The 21246-nt window shown below is 39.3% G+C and overlaps 2 protein-coding genes across 2 annotated transcripts; both read left to right on the top strand.

The window, feature by feature from the left end:
* Window positions 1-740: 740 nt before the first annotated feature.
* LOC134636730 (complement factor B-like) lies at window positions 741-10888 on the top strand. Its single transcript, XM_063486851.1, has 18 exons — window positions 741-798; window positions 1552-1758; window positions 1843-2028; window positions 2385-2561; window positions 2853-2939; window positions 5100-5239; window positions 6020-6164; window positions 6257-6382; window positions 6592-6690; window positions 6891-7025; window positions 7948-8072; window positions 8337-8466; window positions 8590-8728; window positions 8827-8900; window positions 9764-9879; window positions 9963-10092; window positions 10209-10258; window positions 10715-10888. Exons 1-18 carry the CDS (start codon window positions 741-743, stop codon window positions 10886-10888), a joined length of 2298 nt encoding a protein of 765 aa, XP_063342921.1.
* Window positions 10889-15149: 4261 nt separating this feature from the next.
* Window positions 15150-20788, top strand: layna (layilin a). The gene is made up of 8 exons (XM_063487810.1): window positions 15150-15232; window positions 15355-15375; window positions 15646-15943; window positions 17677-17834; window positions 17913-17957; window positions 18040-18099; window positions 18203-18299; window positions 20077-20788. The coding sequence occupies exons 1-8, from the start codon at window positions 15157-15159 to the stop codon at window positions 20786-20788; spliced, it is 1467 nt and encodes a 488-aa protein (XP_063343880.1). The 5' UTR covers window positions 15150-15156.
* Window positions 20789-21246: the final 458 nt, after the last annotated feature.

A 21246-nucleotide genomic window follows, 5' to 3' on the forward strand; every position in this document is an offset into this window, starting at 1 on the left:
TGCACCAACCAGGTGTTATAACACAACATAGTGTTACAACAACAACATCACATAGTTTGGCATCTTTTTCATAATATGAGCAAAGTCTTCCCTGAAAAAAAGATATCAAGAAAAAAGACTGCAAAATATTCCTAGTAAAGTGTCGAGTGTGTCTTTAATGGAGGACCAGCTGGAGATCCAGAGATTGGGGCCATTCGGGATCAGTTCTTGGCCTCGTGCCTTGTGTACTCTGAATTTGTCGGTTTTCCACGTAGTCTTTCAGAAAGTGATGACGTGATCTTCATCCTTATTGCTGAAAGATGCAGAGACTCTTTGTATAGCAAATCTTATTACTAATGAACCTAATCAGTTTGGAAAATGTTTTGCTACTGGTTTTATTTATTTATGTATTTAATTGAGATGCTGGCATCAGCACGTAATAAAAGTAAAGCGAAGTTTACAAATAATAACTACTGTAACTAGTGTCCCAGCTCACATTGTAAGTGATATATTAGATAAGAGATCTTTGCGTAATTCTAAATAAGTTATCAGTTGAGAAGGATTTATGTAAATGTAGAAATTGTTTGAGTGTTTTCTGTGATAAACATGTATTGATCCTCTTTTACGGGTCATAAAGTTAATAAGTACCAGGATGGTCTTTGTCCACTCCCAGTTTAAACATCACTCTCTATTCTGAAATAAATCAGCCACTTCTGCAATACACTCTCATTTTTAAACTGTCCCCCAGTTTAAGCTTCAAGATGGGATTTTCTATCCACTGGAGTTGGCTTGCAGCGCTTTCATGTGCACTTTGGATGGGTAAGATACGTTTATTTTAGATAAAAAGTTATATACAATTTTGAATTTCCAGTAATGTGTTTGTTGTTTATTTAGGTTTATGCATTGTATAAGGTTTAGTATTCATAACATAGATATAAAAACTGATCAATGTTCAAATATATTTATTTATTAACTAATATATAACTGAATATTTCACAAAGGTCCTTCTATCCATCAGGTTTTAGAGACTTCTATACAGACTTTCTGTCTGCTTATTTTTCTTGAGGTACAATAGTTTTATGTTCTTAAAACTATGTTACGTTCTTAATTTGAGGTAGTTATATTGCCAAAAATAAAATAAAATCATTACCAAGTAGCAACATCATCGAATGTGAACATTATAGTGAATTTTACAGATTTTTTTTTCAGTAAATGTAAGTCTGTTCTAAATTTTGTTCATCATCTATTTATGGAAATAAAGAAATAATGTTGTGTTAAATATAAAATATCAGACTTTTTGCATTATTACACGTTAAAACATAACAATTTAAATTCTTGTAATGCAAACAATACTTCGCAAAGGTAAGTAAAACAATGTATAAACCCTTTGTGATGATAAGATCACTAACCTGGTGATTTTAGTAAAAGAACGTTTATCCATTGCTTACTGTGTACTTTAAAAAAGTCAAATCTTGAATTTTACACTACTTTAGTAATTGTGTAATGGTACGTATGAAAGTGTATAATAAACTTAAATTGTAGCCTCTGAGAACTGTGGACATTTTTTTTCAGGAACTGGTGTTCGATGTGATTGCCCTGGGAGTAATTTGGAAATGCAAGGAGGGGAATTCACACTGAGTAACAACATGGAGAGAGGCAGCATCTTGGTATACCAATGTCCTGAGGGCTACTATCCATACCCAGCAATAACCCGCTTATGTCAGGCTAATGACTCCTGGAGACCACGACCCAAAAGATTTCCAGCTCAGAAATGCAGGCGTGAGTGGCAAAGATGTTTCTTCCTTGCCTCACACTGCCTGATAACAGCATAGTAACTGAGGGTCCTTTTGTTTTGTTTCACAGGGATTGAATGCCCAGACCCCAATGTGCTGGAGTACGGAAATGTCTCCCCCCCTCAGGAGAAGTACTATGTGGACAACGAGACCACGTATGAGTGCTACTCTGGATACACAATGCGAGGCTCAGCCACACGCGTGTGCTTAAACAATGGGAAGTGGAGCGGCTCCACTCCAATCTGCAGCCGTGACTGTGAGTCCCGAACAGCAATGATCAAAGCTTGATCATTGCTGTTCCAGCTTTCTAGATTTCTTGTATTTTAAAAAAATAAAATTACAGTGTATTTTTAGACAGACTGAAATTGACATGTTATACCTTTAGATTTGACAGCTGTTGTACATTAAGAGTTTACATTAAAACACACAGTATGATGAATGTAAGGTTTTTGTTGTAACCCCATGGCCGTCTTTTCTTGAGTAGATGCTTGCATTCAGGCCTTCCATTGTGTTTGTAGACTCCTTCTCTTCCTTTGTTTTCAGCTATTACAGAAACCCACATTTTAGGGTTTTTTAATGACCTTTGTGTTTTTTTTTTATTTCTTACCAAAGCTGGGGATCATTGTGCTAATCCCGGTATCCCACCTGGTGCCTCAAGAGTGGGGAATATTTTTGAAATTGATGACACGGTGAGATACACCTGCAATGGAAACCTGTTTTTGGTGGGCTCCAGCGAACGAGTCTGTCAGGAGAACGGCCAGTGGTCTGGCAGTGAGCCTGCATGCTACTGTAAGAATGACAGACACACATACTGTTTACACTCTGTGCCATAGAGTGGAGAGAGGAGGCCTTATTGGTGGGAAGCCAGTGAGAGATCCCGTCCTGTTGTGACTTAGTCACTGGTTAGGCACATAGGATCTGCAGATGTGTGCTGAGCATCTAAGAATCATGTGTCCAGTGACAATATGATCCCTCACCAGCTTCCCATCTATAAATGTTTCCTGAAACTCCTGAGAGTTGCCTTGTTATAAGGTCTTTCTTTAGTATAATTATTATATATCACATGCATATTCCTTGCAGATAAACACACCTTCGACACACCACTGGAGGTTTCAAAGGCATTTGGCAGTTCAATCAAAGAGAGCCTGACCATATTAGAGTCCACTGGTAAGTTACTGATCAACAAGTATATACTCTTACTGGACACCAAATTAGCTACATCTTGCTAGTACCATTCTGGAGCCCAGGTACAGGATATCTTGAAAAAAATTCAGCAGAGATTTTGGTCCATATTCACATGATAGCAAATCGCGCATTTGTTGGCTTCAGATGTGAATCATCGCCACATCCCAAATGTGCTCTGTTGGGTTGATAGATTTACTGACATCTTTGAGAAACCGATTTGAGATGATTTGGGCTTTGAGACGTGGTGGGTTTCCTGCTGGAAGCAGCCCTCAGAAGATGGGTACGCTGTGATTGCAAAGCAGCAGACATGGTAAACAACAATACTTAGGCGGTGGTATTAAAATGTGTTCTGTTTATCCCATAATTTGTCAAGAAAACCGTCCCACATCATTGGACAACCACCAGCAGCCTGAATTGCTCATGCTTTCATGTAGTTGTTTACCCATCATGAATGTCTTTACACTACAATCCGAATGTTGCAGCAGAAGTCAAGACTCATCGAACCAGGCAACATTTTTCAAATCTTCTGTTGTCCATTTTTTGTGAGCCTGTATGAATTGTAGTCTCGGACTCCTGCTCTTAGCTGACAGCAGTGACAGCCAGAGTGGTCTTCTGCTGGAGCGGCCCATCTGCTTCAAGGTTTGATGTGTCAGGCATTCAGAGATGCTCTCCTGCATACTTTTGTTGTAACCAGAGGTGGGAGATGTACTAAAGTAGAATTTCAGGTTTCTGTTCTTTACTCAAGTATTTATTTTTCCGGCAACTTCTTACTTTTACTTCCAGTGTCACAGATACTAGTGCAGGGGTGGGCAATCTCAGTCCACGAGGGCCAGTGTCCCTGCAGGTTTTAGATGTGTCCTTGAACCAACACAGCTGATTTAAATGGCTAAATTAGCTCCTCAACATGTCCTGAAGTTCTCCAGAGGCCTGGTAACGAACTAATCATGTGATTCAGGTGTGTTGACCCAAGGTGAGATCTAAAACCTGCAGGGACACTGGCCCTCGTGGACTGAGATTGCCCACCACTGTACTAGTGTCAGAGTCAGGTTACATCAAGAGTAGCAAAGCCGAATTTGATGCTGAGATTCATTGCCTGAATCCGGCCTTTATATCAACTTTATATTGGAAATCAGCCATGTTTGTGAAACATGTGCTTACATCTCAATGAACTCAGTTTTGTAAATCCACGAAGAGCAGTAAACCTCAGAGGAGAAGCAGCAAGTCAGCTGATCGCAGCTTGTACACCAAGAAAATCTACAACTCACAATAAAAATTATACTGAGGTTATTTTTTCCCCATGCTGAGTCAATACAACCAATCTTAGGGTTACCACACCCTGTACAAATTTTCCAGTTTAGGTGTGAAGGCAAAGTCACCCTCTAACACACAGGTAACAAAAAATAGAGCTTTTTTAAAAAAATTCTACTTTTTCTCTGCTCATGTTGTACAGATCAGATCAGATATATTCAAGCTTCAGTTTTTCACTTTTACTTGCGTAAAGAAGTTGATTCAGTACTTCAACCTTTACCAGAGTATTTTTAACACAAATATCTGTACTTCAACTTAAGTATAAAATATGCGTACTTATGCCACCTCTGGTTGTGACAAGTGGTTATTTGAGTTACTATTGGCTTCCTATCAGCTCAAAGAAGTCTGGCCATTCCTCTATGACCTCTGACCTCTGGATATGTAGTTTTTTCTATGTAAATCCTAGAAATGGTTGTGTTAGAAAATCCCAGCTGGTCAGCAGTTTCTGAACTACTCAGTCACCTTTTTTTCAGTCTGATGCTCGGTTTGAACTTCAGTGGGTCGTCTTGACCACATCTGCATTAGATTAGATTTTTGCTTTAATGAGTAGTTGAACAAGTGTATCTAATAAAGTGATAGTTGCGTTTTGCTGTTTAGGCATATTTAAATAATAATAAAACTACTTATGGCAATGACTGGAGGGTGTTGTGAGAGAATTAATCATAGCATAATAATGCATGCTTCTTTGTTGTTAATTCAGTCCAGTAGAATATGCAAAGATATGCAAACGTACAGTGTAACAGAGCTGCTATCTGTATAATAATTTAACAATGACAGTGTTTATTCAGACTTTTGTTTGTGATGTGTAAGCTGACAGTATCTTTTGTCATTCAGATGAAACACAGCAGGGGAGAAAAATCAGGATTTCAAAAAATGGCACACTTAACATTTACATTGGTGTGGATATTTCTGACAGCATCAAAGAGGATTATGTCAATAAATCCAGAGACGCTGTCGTGAAACTCATCGAAACGGTGAGAAACAAACAGCTTTTCTTTCAAAATAGAGAAAAAAAAGTCAAAAGTAGAGTTTTCCAAAATGATATGAAAGCATATTTTACTGGAAGCTTTTTGTTTTTTATGCTGCTACAAAACTCTCTTTGTGCTATAGCGTGCAGATTTTTCAAACACTCAGCAACATTGGGCTTGGACTAGAGTTATATTAGGATTGCTTTGCAAATTGAAGGCTCAGTTTGGAGGTCTAACGGTGTGCATGGGGTGAAGCTACAGGCTGCTGTTGAAGGATGCTGGCAATATATTCGCTGAGTCTTTGAACATTCGATCAGATATTTGATAAAATGACAGGCTGTAGTTTAATTATTCATGTATCACTGGTTTATTTCTGCCTTTAAATGTGGCACGTGGACCCACGGGGGTATGTGAGTGTGAAGCTTTTTACTCTGACACACTTTAAGGAGCACATCTTCCATGATGTACACATAACGTACACACTAAATCTCATCCAATCTGTCTGCCACCGCAACGGCCCATTAGAAGTAAATTTCATTATGTATTACAATTCATAACCGTGACTGATGCTTCTTGGCATGAGTGCTTTGGCTGGTTGTCAATGCTCAGCACAGGATACGCTAGCTGCTGATTTATGGACCAATTACTAAACAAAATAACAAACATAAGCAATCTGAAATGTAAGGAGGTGTTGCATTAAGTTTACACGTGTTCACAATGGCGTGACAGAAGTTCATATGAGATCATCAACCTTTTATGTAACCGATTTCCTTTATGTATCAATAGATTTCCTCCTTTACCGTGACGCCAAACTACGAAATCATATTTTTCTCCTCTGAACTCTATGAAGTTGTCAACATTCTTGACTTTTTGGACGGCAAGGCCGAACTATCAGATGTCAAAACTAAATTACAAGAATTTGCTGTTGGTGGTGAGTAAAGCGCTTATTGCTATTGTACTCTGTTAGTTTGTTTCTAACAATAAGTTATGTAATGTGCGTTTTGTGCTTCTTCCTGCTCAAAGACAGAAACACGGGAACAAATCTGAACCTTGTCTTTAAGAAATTCTTGGAGAAAATGTCTCTTATAGAGATTCAAGCTGGAAAGAATTTTAAGGAGCATCGTCATGCCCTCATCGTTTTTACAGATGGTATTTCCAGCCTCTTGATTAACCCTGCCGTCAACAATAAGAAATGCTCGTCTAACTTCATGTTATCACAATATGGGGTTTTTGGCTTTTATAATGTTCTCAAATGTTTCATCAATCACAGAACAAAAGACAAACGTTTTTATTCATTTCTAAAAAAAAATAGTTATCACATTGTTTTTAAAAGGTTTTGTCATTGTTTTTCACAACAGGGGCTTACAACATGGGTGGTTCACCAGGACCCACTGTAATGCAAATAAAAAACAAAGTGTATATGAACCAGGCAGATGGATCCAGAGACGACTATCTTGGTGAGTTTTCCATCCGATTTGTGCACGTTTCTATTTTTATACAGTGTCTCATCATTCAACCTTGATCCTTCTTTACAGTAACATTTTATTGATACACAACAGTTTCTTGTTCGATGCTCGCTTTAATGCATAACATGCTTATTAGGATTCTGTATATATTGTATATAAATATAAACATGTTATGCTTCATTCTGCTACAGACATTTATATCTTTGCCATTGGAGATGACATCTTTGATGATGACCTAATGCCCCTCACAGCAGGAACTGGAGGGAGCCATTATTTCAGAGTTAAGGACTTAGACAAACTACAAGAGACTTTTGATGAAATGATCGGTAAGTTGTGTTTGAAGTGAAGCATGAACGTCCGTCTGTTTGTAGTTCAGCTGTGTGTGTATTTGTGTGTTTGGATTCACTCCAGCATTCATCATCCAGCACTAATAAACACAAGGGAGACAAATGATCATAACTGGAGGCCTGCTTGGTTCTCTCGTTTCCTAAAGTACCTGAGATCAGAACGATTACTCTTTATCTAGCCTGACACCAGTGATGTAGCCGTGATAGAAATATGATCATGTATCCCACTGGACCTGTGTAATGCAGTTTAATGTAATGTAAAGGGTTTGAGATACTGAAATCCAAACTGAATGCAGCCTAATGTTCACTGTTCAACGCTGAGTCTTCACTGCTACTGCTACCAACTACTACTAACAACAGCAGTAATGATGATAATAATTTATAAAAACCAATTTAGAATTGAACAAAATTGCAAAGTGCTTCACAGAACAAATGAAAATGAAATTTTAAAAACTTCAATAAGAAAATAATGAAAAAAAACCTTGAAAAAAACACCACAAGTACCGCAATCTGGTGGCCCTCTGATAGAATTTAGGCTTAAAGCACTTCTGAATTGGCCCTTTGAAATTCATTTTTCCAATCTGGAGGCTACATCCATGTTGTATGCTGTTGGCAGCCTGTCTGTGCAGGAGGCCACAGTCCCTGTCTGCCTCACGTCCTCTATCGTTGTACCTTTACCAAAAAGATCAGCTGTTTCCTGCCTCAGTGATTACCGCCCCATCTCCCTGATTATTTTAAATGGTGAGCTAAGTGCCTCTTCTCTTCTGTGCTGAAAGTTGCTAAACAAAATTTCATTGTATGAACACATAACAGAAAAAAAGATTCTTCTTCTTCTGCTATCTATACGAACAACATTGGATTTTCTATTTTTAATTATCATCCACTTATTGTTTTCATGCAGATGAAGATGAAGTCAAGGGTCTCTGTGGACTTCACAAAGTGTATGAGTATGAGGATGAGGATGAGGATCCCAGCTATGAGCAAACGAGGAAAATGTATCCATGGATGGCATTTGTTTCTACTCTGGTGAAAGTTTCACTGTTTCATTTAAACCAGTAGAGCAATGTGACTGAATATATAAATCTCCATCTTTACATGTTTGCTAGTGAACCATCCAAAAACTCATTCATTTAATTAATTTATATATTTAGGTGCCCAGACATCAGAATACCATGTTCTCCCTACCAGATGTTTTACATAGTAAATTATTTATCTAAATATGAAGCGTGTCTTGCTTCACTGCATGCAGCAGTCTGAAGTATGTGTTTGTTTTTTTATTTCAAATTTAAGGCTGACGGTAACTCGAAGAATTGTATGGGCTCTCTGGTGACCCCTGAGTTTGTCTTGACTGCTGCTCACTGCGTGTATGGTTTTTTGCCTGAAAAAGTCTCTGTTCAAATTGGTGAAGAACAACACGCACGTAATTAAAACTTTATCTAAACATAGCATGATAGCCTGTTTTATAAATTTGCTATAGATAAATATGTCTAATCTTTTCGATTGATGACATTAACAATAATACAACTGGGGTTTTTTTTTTCAGTTAAAAAAGCAAAAACTTTATTTTATCACCCAAAGTACAATGTTACTGCCAAAACGGATAAAGGCATTAAGGAGTTTTATGATTATGATGTGGCTCTGATCCAACTGGAGAATTATGTTGACATATCCACTAAAGTGAGGTAAGGAAACAGGCTATGCAAATTATTCTGTTTGTACTGTACTGATTTATTGATAAAACAATTTTTAATGCCCTGTTTGAAATAATTAATTTTTTCAGGCCCATTTGCATACCTTGCACCGTGGAGACCAACGCTGCTCTACGTTTGGGGAACCAGAGCTGCCAGTCACAAGGTGTGATAACTTTAGCTCTATGCTGTATAGCACTATCATAGAGCTAGGTCTGTAAGAACAACAAAAGATATCGAATTTTATTTAGAGCTGGGTGATAAACAGACTAAACAGACTGTGAGGTATTGAGCTCAGAGCCATACTATCCTTATATATTTGCAGAATTAGTTTTGTCATTGTCTTGCTGAAATAAGCAAAACCCTAACAGGAAAGGTGGATAACTGGACTGCAAGTGGTTGCAGACCTGGTCTAGTCTTAGAAGTAACCATTGCAAAGGCAGTGGTTGCTTCTAAGATGCTTGCATATCTCTCTTCCTCGCAAGTTCACGGTTGTGCTGCAGTGTCCATCCACAGTTTTTCTTGTGTTTCCCCACAAGGAAAAAATTATGTATCCCCTGACCAGAGTTTACATGATTTGCTGGTTGTTGCTCCTTGTGTTCATTTTGGCCGCTAGCAAGATGCAGCAGACAAAGTGACCGAGTGTTTAGGGACTCACTTTGCAAATTTTCACTGACACACACAGATGTTTGCTACACATTTCCATTATTCTTTTTCCTCGTGCTGCTTCTTGTCTTGTTTTTTCCCCCCTCATTGCTTCTTATGTTTCTGGTGTGCATTGGCTCCCTGTCTCATGGTTCTTTGTTACTTTTTAGCTTTTCCCCTTGTTTCATCAGAAAGCTTTGTCTTTTGTTGGGTAGACACTATGAACAAGAATTTGTTAATAAGGGTGTGCTTTGTTTAAAAAAAAAAGGTAATAACTGAAAGAAAAAAAAGGTAGCATGGCATCACCAAAGCCTCTCCACTGCAAGGGCAATACAGGTTGCAGAGTTGCTCACCTGTATTCTGCTGTGTCTCTATTATCTACAGAGAGACTTCTGTTAAAGAATCACCTCGAAAGACTGAATTTCCTGACAAGGACAAAGCACGATCCAAAAAGAACTGTAGTAAAGCAGAAAGATGTCCATGCTAAGCTTGGTGATAATGTAAGTTTTACAATGGTGAGCTGTGTTGTGCATGTGTCGCTGTGTATGTAAGTATGGGTTCCTTATTCTTCTCTCCGATGTAGAGATACGAATGCATCAAAAATGCAGTAGGTGTAGAGGGCATAACGGCTGATACACTGAGAGACGCTGTGACGGATAACTTCATATGCACTGGAGGTCTACAACCATACAGAGATCATATTGCATGTACTGGTATGTTCCTAATTTTGATATCAAATTCTGTGCTCCAACACAGTGACAGTGGTGCAGATGAGTGACTTTGTTTTCTGTTTTTTTGTATCTCTGTGTGTTTCTATTTATTGGTACAGGTGACTCTGGAGGTGCTGTGTATAAAAACTTTGAACATCGCACAATACAGGTAGGCTGCAATATACACTGCACTCAAAGGGTTCTGCTGCAGAGCCATTACAAACAGAAAAAACACCCATTTTAAATTTGGCTGACATTCCGTGCCAAAGTCCTATTCTGAACAGACAGACATCCAAACAGCAATTTTAGCAAGAAGAGCAGGTAGTGAGCAAAGATTTCCTTGGTGTGGTGGTGTGAGTGGTTGCACATTCTGGGAGACAAATTTGCAGTACACAACCCCATGAATGTCGGGGAGCAAGCAGAAATAGTAAAGTGATAAGTCTTGTACGACTGCTCCATAAGGCAATCTTGAAAGGGAGGGGAAATCTGTGAAATCTAAATCAGGTCCTTTGTTTTGTACATCACAAGTAAGTATCATCTTGGGGAATAAATCCACTAAGAAAATAAGTTCTTGTTGAACGTTTCAAATAACCAATTTTTATTTTTATTTTTATTTTTTTGACAGATCGCATTGGTCAGTTGGGGAAGCCAGCAAGTGTGCACGGGCGGTGGTGTTGAAGACTCAAAGTCAGATTCCAGAGACTTTCACATTAATCTCTTCAAAGTTGTTGATTTCCTCAAGGAAGTACTTGGAAAACAAAACATGGACTATGCACCACTTAAGTTTTTGGAAAATTAAACACGTTGACATGCTGCAATTCGTTTTGGGATTTCTCTAATACGATGTGTACTCTGTTTAAAACAATGCCTTGGTTTATTTTTCTAATTGAAGCACATATGATTGAACCAACTAAATCATTCATGTATTCTTTTTGTCACACTGTAAACTCACTGTGAAAACAGACTTCCACAAGGTTTGTTTTCACTTTCATTATTCAGAATTTTCTGAAATAAAACCAATAAATGAGGTTTGAGCCGTGCTTTGCTATGTTTTGAACAGAAGCTCATTCAAGATCAGTTCGATAAGGGTAAAAGATATGACCGTATGCAGAAAAGAAATGAACATTTTATTGGACACACATAGTTGCCAAAACAAACTAACAAACAGACTTCAGCTTCTGTAAACGTTACAGACCCAGGTCACAGTTCATGAACAGGTGCCTGTGTACAAAAGGGTCGATAAGAGAATCTTGACTAATGCAGCAGATGGGCATTGCAGTATGGATACCAGGGGAGGGGCTGGGATAAATGAGGAATGGGAGCTGCTGTCTAATGTCACTGTGTATAGATAGTTTTTATATGGACGCTTCCTGCAGTAGAAGGTAACTCCATTGAAAAGTGAAGAAATGGGTTTTTTTATGGTTTCATTTCTAATTTCAAACACTTAAGTTCTTGCATTATTAGTGATTGGCTTGATCTTTATATTGACAGACATATCTGCAAAAACATTTTTGCACCTCCAAATCTCAACATTTCCCCAAAACTCTAACATTATGTGTGATACAGATCACAGGGCCCTCTGTACAAATTAGCATGATAATAAAATTATTTCTGACAAGCCTTTAAATCTCGGCTGAACTGTAACGCTCTGTCTATAAAGCCACAATAATAAGAAGGATAGCGTATACATGGTGATGCTGCTTGGTAATAAAATAACAGAGAGCTCTTTTTTTAATAAGCAGGATGCTTTTTGTTTCTTTGTAGATATGGACAGAGATCTATCACACGGCTAGCCAACACAGTTTGGTTAATAGTAGCGCTTTCCTTCCCTCAAACCCATTTCCAAAACTAGATTAACAAAATGAATGACTAAAAGAATTACTTCAGCTATTAAAAAGGTTTCATCAAAACTCTTTTATGGACACTCAGCTCTGCTGATAGAGCCGTCCGGCTCCCCTCAGGTCAGTGACTCAGGGCCCATTTCCAGCTCTCTGTGCGGGCGTACGCAATGCGGACACTTGGTGTGGGCAGCGTGCCAACCTCTGATAATCCAAATTGAATTTAGTGGAAAGTTGAGTTCTTTTGTAGCATGTAATTAAGTTTTTTCTTTCTCTTTCCTGCTTAAAGACTGGAATTAACTGAGTTTGACAGTCGTTGTATTTTTACAGCCCGCAAACAAACAAGCTCATTACATTACGAATGATTTGTTGTGGTCAGAGCCAGTTTATGGCTTCAAATCATGTTATTTTAACTACGTGGCTTTGTCTCAGTGAAATGTGAGTTTAGCAGTTCTCTCTGCTAATGCATATTGGTTTCAACATCACAGAACAGAGGTACATTTTCAACATTAATGCTAGGCTTCTTTATGAGGGGGAGTGTCTGCACATGTGTGGTGGTGCTTTGGGTTGGTGATGCACTGGCTTCCCATGGGAATATTCATCTGGTTTCCCTTTAACTAAATGGTAGAGAGGGTGGAGGCAGAGAAAGAGGGAATATGTGAGAGGAAGATTGAGCAAGAGAGCCTTAATTTAATGAAACCCTCTTCTGGTCTCAGATGCTATAAACAAGAAGGAAATTTAAACCAAGGCCCATTCCTTATTGAATCCCTCTTGAGGACCCTATAACCCCTCTGTCTTCTCTTTTATCGTTCAGAGCATCAGGGTAATGCAAACGTCTCGTACTCCTCCTTCAGTTTAAACAAAGCTGAGCCCCTGACTGAAATCAGTCTACACCTAAACTGATTAGCTGTGTTTAGATAGTGCAGCATGCACGAGGACAGTATTTTCAGAGCGGCCTCGCTGCCCCCGCCCTGGCTCCTTATTCAAAGCTAGCACACACAATATATTCCTGATGAAGCATCCTGCTGTTTAAACTCTGGCTGATCTGTCTCTCTGCAAGCCTTAAATCAACCTTATGGGCCATTTCAGAAATTACTACCATTAAGAACTGCATACATACACTTTTCCTCCATTTGTGCTCTGAAAAGCGGGTCACGTGCACATGCATCCTTGGCTTCAGCTCATCCTGCTGACTGAATATAAAACTGCAGCGGTAAAAATGCGTCTCAGTAATTTGACATGCTAATGCCTCTGCAATTGAGCTTGTCTACAAAGTTGTTGTTTTTTCTACCAGTCTTATTATCTGCAGGTTTCCCGTCTGTAACTGGAAACAACAAATAGCTAGTAGGTCTCTAGCCATGTAGCAATTCACCTACTAGCACCTTTAACATTCTTGGGCTAGAAACCACAACCTGTATTCAAAAGATGGACATAATCACTGTAACATCAGTTGGACTACTTGAAACTAATCTGAAGTTTAAGATTATGAACTTGTTGAGGGTTTTTTTTCAAAGCAAAGTTATTCCACTTTGAAAAGGGAGGAGTGTTAAGATATGAGCTAATATCCAAAGTACACCAAGGAAAATATGCATGCATAGTGTTGTAGATCTACATAACAGTGTGTAAGGAGAGCTGGCACTGAAAGAAGCTACAATCCCTTAGTTCTTTAGTGTGTAAAATATATATAAGTGTTCAAAATGAGTGCTGCGCTGAGTATTTGACATGGGGGACCCTCAGTTAATTACACAAACGTTCTTAACCACTAAAGAGTGCAAGAACAATTCATATAACGCAGCAGTTTATAACCGACACTATCTTTAGCAGGGAAATCATCGCAACACACAACGATTTATTATACAAAAATATTTTTAACACTAAAATGTTTAGAAAGCTGCACCTCTGCAGCATGCTACTTATAATCAGGCAGCATAAAGCCTGTTAATCACTAAATTCAAGAACATTAAAGACAGATGGAGGAGGAAGAAAAGATATCACAGACCCACCAAACGTTTTATGTCTTAAAAATGGTGAAGATGACACACACAAAAATGACCAAAACAATAGATCAAATTATTAAGTCAAAATTTTGAAATCATAACCCAGATTCTTTTACTTACACATGGCAAAAAATGTTGTTTTTAGTCGCAATGAAGGGAAAAGCTTCCATAATAGCAGACAGGCAAAGGTCTTTGACTCCCGTAGTGCTTTTTCTGATTAAACAGAGTCGCTGCCCAGTCAGAGCTTGATTGTAATAGACACCTACAGCCCCTTGTTGGCTTCTGTCTCTCACTTTGGCTGCAGATAACGGCAGTGGTGGTTACAGGATGCTAGTTTTCACACTGGACTGCATGTTGCATGTTACTTTAAAGGAGTTAAAGTGTTAACTACTTAAAGACATTAAATGGTCTTAATTATCATGAAAGATGCACTCCTTCATAATTACAGGGGTTATTTTGGGGGTGGGGTTGACTTGGCTTACCATGCCTCATTAAATCTTGAAAACAGTCATGAGGTTGTTGATATTCCCTGAGCTGTACACTTCAGTCTCACCAGTACACAGACAAGACCTGATAAAGGAGATATTAAATAATAAAGGCCTAAATGTCTTGTAGGGCTTGCCTCCTGGTTGTACGTGTCTGCTGTGTTTGGCTCTGTCTTGCTTTGTAACGAGAAACAATCCGCAAGAATGCTGCGAAGTGGACTTGAGAGAATATCTTAAAATATCCCTGATTGAGTTAGAGGGGATCATTTTCATGTAACACTTTTGTAATGATAATATCCGAAGCTTAAGTAATAAAGGAAGGAGTGAAATCTGCCTCTTGTCAGCATTTACGATGAGAAGCACTTGCATGATTAGATGTCTTGCGATCGATGCAGCCTCTTCTCCCAATCATTAAGACTGCTCTTAACAGATTACAGCCCCCTCCCAAACATGTAGCCCTTCCTCCTCTTCTCCCTGCTCCTCCTCCTGTCTCACACGCTCCCCGTTTTCAACAGAAAGAACTGGAGCCGAGACTCTCTCGTACTTCTTAAGCTTTATTTTTTTAATTTTAGCCTCTTTTTATAGCATTTTCTTACACCTAAAGCTGAAGCTCACCTCTTTTGGTATAGGTGGCCGTCATCTGCTTTCACGTGAACACTTCTGATGACCTGGCACATGAATGGACCACAGAATGAAAAAGACTAAACTGTAATACAAGATTTTGTGGTTAAAGAAAAGATAACAAAAATGGACCTGCGGACAATCCTTTATCACCTGCTGCTTTTCTGCTTTGATCCATCTACAGCCACAAGCCTCATAACAGGTAAGATGCACTCACACACAAAAATGCTGCAAAGATACAACTGCTTGATTTAAGTGTGGATCTATTTTTGCTTCCTCATGTGCTGAATATCTGATTGTGTGCTGAACTTTTGGCTCCTGAAGCAGATATATTTGAAGCCAGAGGTAAGCACTGTACTTCTACTGAAACTGAAACACTCTATAAAGATGTATAACTAAGTGTATTTTTGTAGTTTTCCCATATTTACTATTAGGAAGTAATTTATTTGTTAGTGTAATACAGACTATTTAGTAAATGAAAATGTGAAGCCAATTCAGTTTATATCCAGCATGAACAATGGTGTGTGTGTGTGTGTGTGTGTGTGTGTGTGTGTGTGTGTGTGTGTGTGTGTGTGTGTGTGTGTGTGTGTGTGTGTGTGTGTGTGTGTGTTATAGGCCAGCGCGTGTGCAAGGCAGGAAAAGGGAAGCCATGCTACAAGCTGGCCTACTTCTCCGAGCTCCGCCGTAAGCTGAACTTCATGGAGGCAGAACGCGCCTGCAGACGGGATGGGGGGCAGCTCCTGAGCGTGGAGTCTGAGTCCGAGCAGAAGATCATAGAGCAGCTCATCACAGAACTCCGCCCAACTGATGGAGACTTCTGGATAGGTCTCCGCCGAAACCATGGAGGCGAGGATAGCAACTTGGACTGCTCTTCCCAGTATTACTGGCTGGATGGTAGCAAGTCCACATTTAGGTGGGAACAGAGAGTCAGTGAGTGAAAAGTGAATTTTAAAGCAGTGATGTAAAAAAAAAAAAAAAAAACCTGCCCCTGGATCATTTCCACCAGATGAGAAAACATAGACTGTATAAACAGTGTTGGGGAGTAACGGAATACATGTACCGCCGTTACGTATTTAGAATACAAAATATGAGTAACTGTATTCCGTTACAGTTACCGTTTAAAAAGGTGGTATTCAGAATACAGTTACTTTAGTGAAATAAATGGATTACACGACGGTACTTTCCTGTTTCATATTCTCGCGGGTCAGGACTGTTTGGGTTTGTTTGACAGCTATGGTCTGTTGTTCCAGGCGGCAGCGTTACGGTTGCCATGGTTACAGGGTGACGCTCTCTCGCTGCGTGTTTCCTGGGTGAGAGAGCGCTTTTTTGTTGTTGTTGTTGTTGTTGTTGTTGTTGTGCTAAGCTAAAAGGCAGAATGCTACAGGCATAGCCCTAAAGAATGTAGCCTCATGGGCAGTGTAGTCCGTGCTGCAGCGAAAATGGACTGCCATACACGTTATGTGTCTGTGAGCAAGGGAGGGAGAGAAAGGAAAAGTCCGAGCTGTCACGGAGCAAAAACGGGAGCTGGAAGCATGTAAATATAATAATAACCACTGCAGCCAAGAAGAGTGCCTGACGAGCCCAGTTGTAAGTAAGCTATTAAGACTCGACTGTACACTGTGTTCGTGTTTTCCTCCGGAAAAAATAAGTTCCGTTGGAGCAGTCTTTCAACGTCTCTCTTTGTCTCTGGCAAGCAAAGTTGACCCAGACAACAAAGTAAAGCTAGTTTTCCGCTACCAGCCCGACACGGAACCCACCGTATTAGCCAGAGGTCCATTTACTACGGTTCGGAGCCGCAGACCTTCAGTAACAGTAATAAATCACAGCAATAGTACATTCACGTAGTTGTAAACAACATAATAATATATTAAGTAATCCAAAGTATTCAGAATACGTTACTCTCATTGAGTAACGTAACGGAATACGTTACAGAATACATTTTGGGGCATGTATTCAGTATTCTGTAATGGAATACATTTTAAAAGTAACCTTCCCAACACTGTGTATAAAAGATGGATGTAGCTTGTAGAAATTTTAGCTGAATTCTTTTTAACGGCCTGTAGGGGTTGAACCATCTTATTGTGAAAATACTTGCATAGAAATCTATGAGAAAAACAGCCTCTAGCTTTGTGTCCTCAGAAAATACTTTATGCATGACTAAATCGGCAGTTTTAGGTAGTGTTAAATAAAACATGAAGTTACGACAAACATGAAGCTATGTTCGTTGTTTGCGTAGTTAGAAAATAAGTGTGTGCACCTCCCCTGCATATTTGAATTTAAATGACCAAAAATTGTGGTGGTGCAAACACTCATGGCTTCTTAACACGACTTCACTAATCAGCTGATTGAGTGGCTGCGTCCATCTCTTTATAGAGTCTGTGTGAGAAGACAGGTTTTTCTCATTTGTCTGATCTCCTCAAAGACTTAAAATGTGTTAGTGTCAATGCTACCTTTTATTATTAACAATCAGCAGCGGGCCAGCAGAGCTGAACGAGGTCGAAGGGACACTAGTTACCTCTCACGTTACTTTACAATACCCTGAAAAGTCATTATAGATTTTTTTTTCTCCAGTGATGCCAAATATGTTGCCTACCTCGGCTTTAAAGCAGCTTTGAGACAGTGGTTGCTTTGTGTGCGTCTGTATAGGAACTGGCACTGGGATGAGCCATCGTGTGGTTATGAGGTGTGCGTAGTAATGTATCACCAACCGTCCGCTCCTCCTGGTATAGGGGGGCTCTACATGTTCCAGTGGAACGACGACAATTGTGAAACCAAGAACAACTTCATCTGCAAATACACTGCAGGTATTACTCAGAGGTCATTTAATTTTTGTTTGACTTGAAATTGTTGTTACTGCTGAATTCATTTTTGTTTCTCCTCAGAGGAGCCACTGGAACCTTCTCCTTCACCTAACTCCACTCAAACAGGTAAAAAAAAAAAAAAAAGATATTAGCTTTTAGGCTGATGTTGACATTTTGAATGTTTAGAGACTGATAGCTTTCATTACAGATGTCTTCCCTTCACCCGTGGTGCCGTGGAATCCAAATGATCACAACCACAACCAAACAGGTCACTATGATAAACATTTCAATCATTTGTGAAAAAATTGGACAAATTTAGACCTACACAACAATTACTAAATCTGTCTCTTTGTTGTCTGTCTTTTATTTAGTTCTGAATTTGGTTTACATCATCATTCCCACCATTCCCCTCATACTGCTGCTGCTGACAGTGACAGGCGTCTGCTGCTTCAAGCTGATTGTCCGACGGTGAGGATCCAAAATAAAGGCAAATACTAAATGCAAGAATACTAAAGACAGCAATGCCACACGGTTATGGTGACATACACACACAGTGGGCATGAATCTCATGGTAACTGGGAGCAAAAGTTGGAATTTATTTGGGATTTTCTCTAAATCCACACAGGGCCAGAATTATTCATACATCCCCACTAGTATTTGACCTTTCCAAAGTTCCAACCTCAACCATATTGAAAATTCATGGAGCTGGTCCATGCCAGGAAACTGAGCAATTTAAATTAACTTTACCAATTCTAAAAGGAAGAGTGGTCAAATATCCAGCCAGAGGAATACCAGAAGCTTGTTGAAGTCTACCAAAAGCATCTGGTTGCAGTGTAACTTGCTAAGGGAAATTTAACCATTTGAGGAGATTAATGTTTCCCAATTCAGTTTTCAGTATATTTGAAATCATTGGTCTGTTGGGACACCCAACTGTTTCAGTTCATGGCAGGTTTGATCCTTCAAGCTTTCTGGGTTCTTCCTAAAAATCCTAAACAAATTTACTCTCATCTGGGTTAAAAAAATCTGAGTTTCTAATGGACCTTGGCAAAGTGATGGCACATCAGAATAATTTCTATTTGTGTATTCTTGTTTGAACTGATGATCTTGAAATCTGCTCCAAGCAACCTTCCCAACATCCTTCTCAGATATTCACTGAGTTCCTAGGACATTCTTATTGTTCTAAGTATTGGTCAATCCACTGAGTGCTGTTAAATAAATCCTTTATATGCTGGAAACTACCAGTTTTAATCAGTTCTGATCATTAACAAAATGGTAAATGGTCTGTATTTGTATAGCACTTTACTAGTCCCTAAGGACCCCAAAGCGCTTTACACATTCAGTCATCCACCCATTCACACACACATTCACACACTGGTGATGGCAAGCTACATTGTAGCCACAGACACCCTGGGGCGCACTGACAGAGGCGAGGCCTTGTCAAGTTAAAAGACACTGTAGTGCTTCAGCAACTTCAGCACAACTTATTAAAAGATTTAAATGAGTGTATGTATATATTTGAGCCTGTGTGGATTAGAGAAAATCCTAAATAAATTTAAACTTGTGCACCCAATTATTGTTCTTTAACGTTATTAAAGATTTATGCTGTACAATCATATTTACTCTGGAAAAAAACAGTTTAAAGAAATCATTAAAAGCTCAAAATTACTGTGATATTCATGCCCATGATGACTGCATCTAAACGTCTAACCACAATTGCATTACTACTTTCCCTATTTCTACCTCTAATGGTAAAAAAAAAAAAGAGGTTTTCCTCTTTATAGCATTATTTGAGCTCTTCTTCCAATTACATGCTCACTTTTCTTCCCTATCAGTAGCACTTAGTCCGCTATAGATTGACAAATCCGAAATGGTTTAAAAATGTAATGTTTTTTTAATTAAAATGTCTGAGAGATTTCTAAACACAGCTGAGATCTGCAGTTTTTCATAGACATGACTCATACTGAAGTACACTGAGGAGGAGTATTTTCAATGTTGATTAATACACAATATTAATTTATGGCAGAATTCACGATGATGTATGTGGGGTCTGCTCATAACACACAGTAACAATCCATAATTGTGGATATATATTTATATATTTATAGATAGATAGATAGATAGATAGATAGATAGATAGATAGATAGATAGATAGATAGATAGATAGATAGATAGAGTCATGTTGTTTTCTGTATGCGTGAATGTTTTAAGGTGTCTTGTTTGGTGTCTTCTCTCTCTGTGTGACAGGAGGAGGAAACAGCAGAAATCCGAAGTATGTCAAACAGACCCAGGACTGTGCTCAAGCCCAACTTCAACTGATGTCTACAACGTCATTCGTTCCCAGAAGGATGACGACCTCGTGTCAGCTCGCCCGCAGACCAAGAACACCTCCTTTTTATGCTCCTCCCCTGACACACCAACTGGTGACTACGATAATCTTGGGGGCCGGGACACAGAGAGCGGCTTTGTGACACTTGCAAGCACAGAGAGCTGTTTCCTAAACTTTGACCTCAACGACCTCAGCCTCGGGCGCCGTGGCACTCGTGACTTCTGCGACACCAGCTTGGGCCGCTCAGGGAAAAGGGACCTGAATGGCAGCAGTTTGGGTCGCACGGGTCACAGAGAGTTCTACGACAAGAGTCTGGGTCGTCGTACAACAAAGAGCGAGCATTTCGGCAGCAGCCTATACAGGGACCACGGACTGTATGATGGCAGCACCACAGCAGGGAGTGACCTCTATGATCCCAAACTAAGACCTGGAGGTCACACACGAAAAGCTGACCTGTATCAGACATACATCACCAATGGAAAGGAAGACACTTACCGAACCAGCCTCGGAACCTACGGAAACCGAAAGTCCTACAACGCAAATGTGGATTGCTACAGAAATGGGCTGAATTTGGACGGTGGAAGAAGATACTTCAACGAGCATGAATGGATCAACAGGGAAAACTACTGATCGCCTCAAAATCTCCTTTATTATGTGTACAGCACTGAATGAGTGAATGATACTGAGAGAGTGGCTAAAGACTGTGCATGGTTTTAAATGTTTCTAGCCTGTTATCTGTTTAAAGGACTGAAAATCAGGTTGAAAAAATATATAATTTATATTTTATTGCTGGCCCAATAATTCAGCCTGTAGCCTGCTGGTAGACTAGTCTGTGTAGGAATTAGTTTTTGGTAAATGAACACAATTTTGTCTACGAATACTAAAGTAATCGGGTGGTGCAAATAAGCTATATTTGTTTATGCAGACAGTTTGATGTGCTCCCGTTTCGTGATGTCTCAGCCTCTTCCTCTACAGTGATGCTTACTGAAAGAACGCAAATCAACCAAAAGATTCGGGTTACTCAGAATCATTCAGACCTACTGTAATGAATTTCTTTTGAAGACAAGGTCATAGGATTATTTGTGACT

The sequence above is a fragment of the Pelmatolapia mariae genome, linkage group LG10_11, assembly GCF_036321145.2.
Source record: "Pelmatolapia mariae isolate MD_Pm_ZW linkage group LG10_11, Pm_UMD_F_2, whole genome shotgun sequence".
Taxonomy (NCBI): domain Eukaryota; kingdom Metazoa; phylum Chordata; class Actinopteri; order Cichliformes; family Cichlidae; genus Pelmatolapia; species Pelmatolapia mariae.

Coding starts and splice junctions, on each gene's coding strand:
- LOC134636730 (XM_063486851.1), top strand. CDS start 741: ATGGGATTTTCTATCCACTGGAGTTGGCTTGCAGCGCTTTCATGTGCA. Junction 2,562..2,852: donor CAGTGAGCCTGCATGCTACT/GTAAGAATGACA, acceptor TATTCCTTGCAG/ATAAACACACCTTCGACACA. Junction 6,383..6,591: donor CCTCATCGTTTTTACAGATG/GTATTTCCAGCC, acceptor TTTTCACAACAG/GGGCTTACAACATGGGTGGT.
- layna (XM_063487810.1), top strand. CDS start 15,157: ATGGACCTGCGGACAATCCTTTATCACCTGCTGCTTTTCTGCTTTGAT. Junction 15,376..15,645: donor AGATATATTTGAAGCCAGAG/GTAAGCACTGTA, acceptor TGTGTGTTATAG/GCCAGCGCGTGTGCAAGGCA. Junction 17,958..18,039: donor ACCTAACTCCACTCAAACAG/GTAAAAAAAAAA, acceptor CTTTCATTACAG/ATGTCTTCCCTTCACCCGTG.